Genomic DNA, 9,701 nt, shown 5'->3' with positions numbered 1-9,701 from the left:
TTAAACAAAAGGGAAAAACTCCATCCTCTTTTCTTTGCTTATAAAAGAATAACAAGCACCACCCAAGAATACCCAAAAATAAAAAGTCAAAATTAAAAAAAATAAAAAAGATACAACAAAGCATAAACTACTCAAAACCATTCGCGCTTTACTAAATATCCGTTTGGTCTCACTTTTTCTTCTTTTGCTACTTAATTTCAACAATAATCACCTCCGTCGAATATTTTGCAAGAATAAAAAATTGGCACTTCTGTTTAGAAATAGAACTCTGAGATGCATATACTTCTACTAAAGAGAGAATCTGCCGAAGAGATTTGACACAACACTTCGTTTAAAAGTATTATTTATGAAGCACTTTATCGAACAACACTATACCCTACAGAGAGGAGGAGGGACGAAAACAAGCACTAGGATGAAGAAGAAGATGGTGGATACTGAGTTGAATCACTCCAAGGAGGCATAGTGTAATCATAGTTTGCGGATCCACCACTATCCCAACTCCAACCCCCCTCGCCGGAGCCCGCAAAATTCGCCTGCTGCGGATCCCCCGCATCCTGGTTATAGAACTGGGGATAGTAAGAATGAGAAGCAGAAACAGAGGATGCGGAAGCAGAGGAGGGTGCAGGATCAGGATTCGAAAGACCAGCCAATGTGGTCTCATAATTCGAACTCATCATCTGTTCCAGCTGCAGAATCCTCGCGTAATCCGCGTACCCTGCGGCCGCGGTTTGCGTCGCCGCCGTAGTTTCATGCGGTGGCGGTGGCGGCGGTGGTGTCGGGGGGAGGATACGGGCGTCCTCGGGGAAGTTGAGCTTGGCGCGGCTGCCGCGGAAGCGGAGGGCGGCGGCGTCCGAGCCACACGCGGGCCGCCTTGTGCGGGTCGCGGATCTCCGCCGCCCACTTCCCCCACGGCCGCTGCCGCACGCCACGGTAGCGCCGCATCGGAGGCGGCGGCGGCGGCGGCGAGGCGGAGGAGGAGGAGGTGGGAGGGGAAGCCTCTTCCATTGCTCTGCTTGGAAACAGGGGAGGAGGAGTCTCTGCTTTGGTTTTCAAATACAAACATAAAATAATAATAATAATAATAAGTTTACAAATACAAGTAGTATATGACTATATGTCTCCACCCTTTATATAGAGAGAGAGAGAGAGAGTCAAAAAGAGAGAGAGATAAGCATGCAAATACATGTAGCAGCCACAAGGTGGACACATCATGTCCTTATCAGTTAAATATGCGTTTGACAAGGGTTGAGATCATCTCACCAATTACTATGCTATCATTGTGACAGAGAACACAACAAAAATTTAACGCGGACACAGTTTCTAATTTGAGACGGTCTTATCAACCGTCCATTATGTTATGATATTCGTGCTAGTTCTTGTGATGAACAATAGATGAGACTATCTCTAAAAGAACATAATAAGTTGTTACACAAACCAGCAAATTAAAGACTTTTATTTTGTCCTTTTGAGCGATCATAGATTATTGATATCATCCTACTAATCATAATTTTTTTATATATTTTATCTCATCCTTTCACGCTACTGATTAATATTATTTTTATTTAGAAAATAACGAATCGTTAAACTGAGTCTTTATATTTATTTTGCTAGTATATTTTTTATCTGAGTCGGACTTAAGAATTATTCAGACATTTTAGTGTTGGTATGATAGAGAAACAAATAAAACAATGGTATTGACAAAATATTTATCTTCGTCGAGTTTATTATATCCGTCAATAATTATGTTCAATAAATCAGTTTTATTAGTAATAACTTTTGATATATCAATATTACTATCCATTTGTATAAATTAACATTTTGTGTAGAAAAATTGTTATGTGAATACAAGGCAACGTGATTCTCGCACTTTAGAAACTCTAAAACACATAAAACACAAATTAAATAAAAGGGAAAACTTCAAAAACCCCCCCTGTGGTTTCGTGCTTTCTCACTTTAGTACCCTGTGGTTTAAAACGTATCAATTTGCTCCCCTGTGGTTTCGTTTTTCTCTTTTTGTTATCAATTTTACTATTATTTTTTTCTTAAATCAGTGACAAAGTTAAAATTAAAGAATACTAAAGTGAATATTCGATAAATATAGATGGTTATTTGAAGTTTTTTGTATATAATTTAACGAAATATTAACGAAAAAGCTTCCGAAAAGATAAAAATGAAACCACAGGGGGGCAAATTGATACGTTTTAAACCACAGGGTACTAAAGTGAGAAAGCACGAAACCACAGGGGGGGTTTTTGAAGTTTTCCCTTNTACTGAGTTGAATCACTCCAAGGAGGCATAGTGTAATCATAGTTTGCGGATCCACCACTATCCCAACTCCAACCCCCCTCGCCGGAGCCCGCAAAATTCGCCTGCTGCGGATCCCCCGCATCCTGGTTATAGAACTGGGGATAGTAAGAATGAGAAGCAGAAACAGAGGATGCAGAAACAGAGGATGCGGAAGCAGAGAAGGGTGCAGGATCAGGATTCGAAAGACCAGCCATTGTGGTCTCATAATTCGAACTCATCATCTGTTCCAGCTGCAGAATCCTCGCGTAATCCGCGTACTCTGCGGCCGCGGTTTGCGTCGTCGCCGTAGTTTCATGCGGTGGCGGTGGCGGCGGCGGTGTCGGGGGGAGGATACGGGCGTCCTCGGGGAAGTTGAGCTTGGCGCGGCTGCCGCGGAAGCGGAGGGCGGCGGCGTCGTAGGCCCGCGCGGCGGCCTCAGCGGTGTCGAACGTGCCGAGCCACACGCGGGCCGCCTTGTGCGGGTCGCGGATCTCCGCCGCCCACTTCCCCCACGGCCGCTGCCGCACGCCACGGTAGCGCCGCATCGGTGGCGGCGGCGGCGAGGCGGAGGAGGAGGAGGCGGCGGCGGCGGCGGCGGCGGCGGCGGCGGCGGCGGCGGCGGCGGCGGCGGCGGCGGCGGCGGCGGCGGCGGCGGCGGCGGCGGCGGCGGCGGCGGCGGCGAGGCGGAGGAGGAGGAGGAGGTGGGAGGGGAAGCCTCTTCCATTGCTCTGCTTGGAAACAGGGGAGGAGGAGTCTCTGCTTTGGTTTTCAAATACAAACATAAAATAATAATAATAATAATAAGTTTACAAATACAAGTAGTATATGACTATATGTCTCCACCCTTTATATAGAGAGAGAGAGAGAGTCAAAAAGAGAGAGATAAGCATGCAAATACATGTAGCAGCCACAAGGTGGACACATCATGTCCTTATCAGTTAAATATGTGTTTGACGAGGGTTGAGATCATCTCACCAATTACTATGCTATCATTGTGACAGAGAACACAACAAAAATTTAACGCGGACACAGTTTCTTATCAACCGTCCATTATGTTATGATATTCGTGCTAGTTCTTGTGATGAACAATAGATGAGACTATCTCTAAAAGAACATAATAAGTTGTTACACAAACCAGCAAATTAAAGACTTTTATTTTGTCCTTTTGAGCGGTCAGAGATTATTGACATCATCCTACTAATCATAGTTTTTTTATATATTTTATCTTGTCCTTTCACACTACTGATTAATATTTTTTTTATTTAGAAAGTAACGAATCGTTAAACTGAGTCTTTATATTTATTTTGCTAGTATATTTTTTATCTGAGTCGGACTTAAGAATTTTAGTGTTGGTATGATAGAGAGAAACAAATAAGACAATGGTATTCACAAAATATTTATCTTCGTCGAGTTTATTATATCCGTCAATGATTATGTTCGATAAATCAGTTTTATTAGTAATAACTTTTGATATATCAATATTACTATCCATTTGTATAAATTAACATTTTGTGTAGAAAAATTGTTACGTGAATACAAGGCAACGTGATTCTCGCACTTTAGAAACTCTAAAACACATAAAACACAAATTAAGTAAAAAACACATGCATAATCAGGGGCATGTACTATATATATTACTTTAAACATGTATACAACCACATGTAAACCAGAAAAAAATATAGTTAGTTATAATTAGGCAAATTTTAATTTTTTGAAAGTACTATAATTAAATATTTTTTAGATGCATCTCTTTAATTAACTTCTTAGTTCATGACAAATAAAGAGTAAAAACTCAATAAAATAATATGTATTAATATAGTACATATTATTTATTATAAATAATANTATAATAAATATAAATTTATAATATTTTTTTAAATATTATTTAATATAAATTTATAATATTATTTAAGAAAAATAATTTAACAGTACGGAGCCTAATGAGCAAAAAAGCCCTCGCGATTATCTGAGCGGCATATGTATTCTTAAAAAGGACATATGCTTCGCTTCGACGTGGACATAAGTATGTTGTGATGTTGGTCATAATATCTCGACGATTTCTCTTTTATTCTATATCTATTTGTTGTTACCAAGTTATGTATGTATCGTAGGCCCATGTTTTATGAGCGAGGTCGCTCCATGTTGTTGTCATACATTTCTTGGTTTTTGATATTGATAGACATCGACCATGAGAAGATGGAGATGTTGAGCAGTCCTTTCCGAGATTGAGCGTTATAGGAAAGGTGTTGGTCATAATCGTCATCGTCGTCGGCGTTGGCTTCCGAGATGTTTTCTAGGTGTTGACCCGCACTCTTGATGACATTTTTCTTCATCAGGAGTCACTCATGGCGATAACTGGAGTTGTCGAGTGGGTGATTCAGATGTCTTCCATATGAGTTACTATCATTTCCTTGACCTTTGTTAGATGTCGATGTACGGTGATATGATAGTACTAGGCCGTGATGATAGACATCTTATTACATTTGAAACTGGGTTAGAGTGATCCCTGACACTTATGTGGGCAAGGCGGACAGCTTCGATATGTTGATGGAGGTGTGATTCGGCAGGCACCTCTCGTTCAGGTTAATCCTGTTTTGCTGTTGTTGGTATTAATATAGTACAATTAATAATTTTATAATAAAAATAATGTATTATAATATATAATATATTATATTTATATAATTTAGTTTTAATTCAATTTATAATTTTAATTAAGTTTGAAATTAAGAATTGGAATAGCACTATTCCACCAAAATGGTGGAATAGCAAATTCCTTACTATTCCGGGATAACCGGGAATAGCAAGGTTTGACCAGAATAAAATATTCCGGCCAAATTTTATCCCGTTTGCCGGAGTAGCGGGGATAACTTTCGTTATCCCCGCTTATCCCCCCAACCAAACGGGGCCTTAATTTGTCGTAAAACAACTACAGCTTAACTGCATGAAAAAAAAAGCAGAGATAAAAAAGTATTAAGATCAATTCTGAACAACTTCTCACTAAGTCGATTTTTTGTCACTATAAAAGAGATAGTGTATAGCGACACTTTTAAATATCGGTACAAGTAAAAAAAAAATACTGATGGCTAAATTACCGACATTTTTTAAAAGTGTTGTTATATTTTGGGTCACTATATATAGGGCTGTCTTAATGTTTGGCATCCACTTCTCCAGCGACTTGTGCCGGAGGGACACATGGCAATCGTAGCTCTCTACGATCCCTGCGAGATCCTCGCGGCCGAAGTCCAGCCGCCGAAGCCCTATCTTGTCGGCTGCGGCGGCAAAAGAGGAGAAGGAGGATAGTGATCAATATTTTTTCTTTTTTTTTTCTTTTTTATTTATAATTGGGTCTAGTAGGTTAGGTGGAGTTGGTTGAATAAAGAAAATTTTTAATTTTTAATGAATTGAGCTTTATATTTAGACATTAGTAGATTTTTTTTAAAAAAATGAGACACTTACACAACAATATTTTAAAAATGTGTCGTTATAATCTAATTATGTTGTAGTGTATATAATATGATATCAGAGTTTATTCTAAACTTCTCCATTATCAATTTCATATCTAAAATAATATATTTTTTTATTTATTTTTTTGTTGCCTCTTTCGTTATTTTTTCTTCCAAAATGCTTAGAACAGTTTATATTCAATGTAGAACTACTATTATTAACAGAAACAACTAAGTAATATACATAATATAATATATTTTACCTCTAATAATATTGTACGATGCCTCCCCATGCGAATAACTTCCCAACTCATGCACGTAGCCCTGATGCCGTCCCATCTCTACTTTTTCAATCCTGCTATCGTGTCACGAATCTGCTATCAATGCTGGCGCTGACACTAGTGACGAGGCGTCCGCCGCGCAACGTCCCTCCGCCACGATGTGGGCCAGCGCCGACACCATCTCCGACATCTGCCGCGATGCGTCGACACGCTGCCGCCACGAACCCGCCCACGCCTCTGCCGCCGTCGACATCGGCGTCATCTCCTCCGGGGAGTGGTGCTGCTCATGGTGCGGCTCGTTCGCCAGTTTTGTCACCTAACTTAACTATAAGCCGCAGCACGAATCTTAAAGACTATGGCAATAATCAAGAGCACTTCATTAACGTAGCAAACCCATATATATACATATACATACATTATAATATATAGAGAGAGAATATATATACATATATACACATGAATTAGGCTGGAATACTATTAATAGTAAAATGCTCTTTTTGCTATTAAATTTTTAACCCTTTGATGAAAAATTGTAGGGTCAAAATGATATTAGTCGGTTAGAGTTGAATGGTCCCCATAGGGTTGAGTGGTTCCCACTGAGTTATAGTATTTAATCCAATGGTTAGAAATAATGAAAAGAGTTGATCTAAAGGCTAAAAAACTGATAGCAACAATGAGATTTTGCTACTAATAGTAGCCCAGTCCAACTCTATATACATTATAATATAGGAAAAATTTCAAAAACCCTTCATGTGGTTTCGTACTTTTTCATTTCAGTATCTGTAGTTTAAAGTGTATCAAGTTAATACCCTATGGTTTCGCACTTTCTCACTTTAATACCTTGTGGTTTAAAGTGTGTCGAGTTAGTACTCTGTGATTTTATTTTTGCATCAAGTTAGTACCCTGTGATTTTATTTTTGTATCAAGTTAGTACTCGGTAGTTTTATTTTTCTCTTAATGAAATATTAAACCATAGAATACTAAAGTGAAAAAGTGCGAAACCACAGGGCACCAACTTAATACACTTTAAGCCACAAAATACTAAAGTGAGAAAGTACGAAACTATATGATACTTACTTGATAAACTTTAAACCACAGAATACTAGAATAAGAAAGAATGAAACCACAATGAAGTATTTGTAGTTTTTTCTATAAAATATTTATAGAGAGAGAGATTAAAAACGTGGGTCAATTCAAATGGGAGAGCCGCAAAGAATAAAGAAGAATAAATGGTGCGTCTCCACCGGTGCGGTGCCTAATTAATACGTAACATATTTAATTAATACCATGTTTAAATAAATAATAAATAAATAAATATACGGACATGTGGAATATATATGAACACGTTCACATTTGACATTTGTTTTTAAGGGTTTGACCAGATTTGGAATACTCAGAAAATATTAACCGTACGATCGAGAATGGAGGGTACAAAGGTTTCAGAGGGGGAATGGACCCGGACATAAAAAAAGTGGCTTATGACAGTGAGAGAACAATTTGCGTTTGGGTTTGGATTTGAATTTGAATTTGAATTCGAATTTTTTTGTACGGAAGTTTTTCTGCCGACATAGTCACTGTTTCTATACAGGTCTTTTTTGTGGCAATTATTTTAAATAAAATTTTAATAAAATTTTTGTCCGACTAATTTATCAATTAGCCACAATTATGAAAAATTATTCTAGTCGTTGTAGGGCGTATTTGCGCGCAAGTCATTTCTGCAACAGTTATTTTAAATAAAATTTTTGGCAAACTAATTTTATCATTCAGCGACAGTAAAAAAAATTTGTTCGAGTCATTGCAGAGCGTATTTGTGTGCTTGCTTTCTCTACAATAATTATTTTAAGTAGAATTTTTATCGAACTAATTTTATTGATTAGCCACAGAAAAAAATTATTCTAGCCACTGCAGAGTCTATTTCTATGCGAGTCTTCTCTGTAACAGTTATTTTAAGTAAAAATTTTATCAAACTAATTCTATTAATCTGCCATAGCGAAGAAAAATTATATTAGTCATTGCAGAGAGTATATTTGCATGCAGGTCTTTTTTGCAACAGTTATTTTAAATAAATTTATTTTATTGGAGTAATTTTATCAATCACCCATTGTACGTTCATATGTATGAGTACATTCAGTGTAATAATTATATATTATTATATATTTTATCATAACAGTTTGTACTATTGTGATAATGCAAATCATATTATTTAGCCATTTATTACTGCGAGATTTATAGCAATGAGTCTTATTTGTTGAAAAAAAAAAAAATATTACAGCGAATAATTATCAATTGTAATTAATAATATTTATTATTGGAAATTGTACGTAAGAAGCTTAAAATCAATTTCCCGCAAATCGTACGTACAATTGTCCTTTTGATCTCTACCGTTGATTAATTATTGCGATTACTTGATAACTTATTAATTAATAAAATTTATATAATTATCCTTAATCAAATTCTTTACTATCTTATAGTGGCACATAAAATTAGTTTGGAGTATGGGCGTGTTTGATCTAGATTCTGAAGAGATAATTTTTGTATAATTAATTTTGTTTTGAAGAATTAATTTTGATTAAAAATTATAGAACGTTTGAGTAAGTTTAGATAACAAGCGATTTTTCTGAAATGATTTTATAAAGCTGTTCGGCAAATTTTTTTTACTCTTTGCAAATAATCAATTTTTTTACTAAAATTTATTTTAAAATAATTTAAATTTTAAATTTTAAGTTTTATAATTTGATAATTTAATTTAAATATAAATTTAAAATTTAAAATTTAAAAATTTAAATTCAAAATTCAAAATTTAAATTTTAAAATCTCAGTTTAAATTTACAATTTGAAATTTAAAATCTAAATTGAAGTTTAAAGCTTAAAATTTAAGTCCAAAATCAGAATCAGGTTTAAAGAAACAGATTCTAGTTGTTTTTTTTTATTTTGGGCCTTGAAAAGCAGAAAACTGATTGTGAAAATTAGAATCAGATTTTAAAAATGAGATTGTCAAACACTCTATTAAACCAAAAATTACTTTTGTATTCAAAATTATTTTTTAAAAACTGAGCCCAAACACCCACTATATATTATGGGACATAACTGTTACATAAAAGACTCTTCTTAATTAATTAAGCTGGAGACAGTGTGACAAGTTTAAGTTTAAATTATTTTATCAGATATTATTATTTCTATAAATTAATTATATTAATAGTAAAGAAATAATGGAATCACAATACAAATGAAATTCACTCTCTTCTCATTAGTACAACTCATCACCCATCAAATCTTTAAATCTAATCATTCAATTTTCAAACGTAACAAAAGACTATAATTATCAAAGAGTCTATGATCTAAATTAATAGGAGAAAAAATTGTATCTCTAAAGTATCCAAATAAAAAATTGTTATCCGAAAGATCGATATCTACAAGATGAAGAATATATTAACACCCTCCCAAAACACATCTACTTGCGTACAAAATGAAAGGATTTAAAATTAAATTGCTTAATTTAGTTTAAAAAAGGCTCAAAATACATATACTATATTCAAAAAATAGATAGAAAATTTTAAATTGGTAGATGGAATAATAAATAGAATAACTAACTAAAAACAAACCTGATTTGAAAAATATAATAGCTTAAAATATACCTATCATGTAGTGTCTCTGGTGTTTAGAGGCCTAGGTGATGTCAGTATTTAAGACT

General features: G+C 35.5%; 1 protein-coding gene across 3 annotated transcripts; it reads right to left on the bottom strand.

The window, feature by feature from the left end:
* LOC109719434 (ethylene-responsive transcription factor ERF110-like) lies at window positions 1-6,389 on the bottom strand. Of its 3 annotated transcripts, none has more exons than XM_020246130.1 (4): window positions 5,993-6,389; window positions 2,973-3,042; window positions 2,391-2,853; window positions 1-554 (listed from the first exon to the last, which is right to left on the bottom strand). In XM_020246130.1, exons 1-4 carry the CDS (start codon window positions 6,066-6,068, stop codon window positions 408-410), a joined length of 756 nt encoding a protein of 251 aa, XP_020101719.1. In that variant the 5' UTR covers window positions 6,069-6,389; the 3' UTR covers window positions 1-407. The 3 variants fall into 3 exon arrangements, with proteins under 3 accessions (XP_020101719.1, XP_020101711.1, XP_020101729.1); XM_020246122.1 differs by having other exon boundaries at window positions 2,391-2,866; window positions 2,986-3,042; XM_020246140.1 differs by having other exon boundaries at window positions 1-797; window positions 2,649-2,866; window positions 2,986-3,042.

Source organism: Ananas comosus, linkage group 1 (assembly GCF_001540865.1).
Source record: "Ananas comosus cultivar F153 linkage group 1, ASM154086v1, whole genome shotgun sequence".
In the NCBI taxonomy this organism is placed as follows: domain Eukaryota; kingdom Viridiplantae; phylum Streptophyta; class Magnoliopsida; order Poales; family Bromeliaceae; genus Ananas; species Ananas comosus.
Note: the sequence above shows the minus strand (reverse complement) of the source record. Positions and strands in the feature narration are given on the sequence as shown.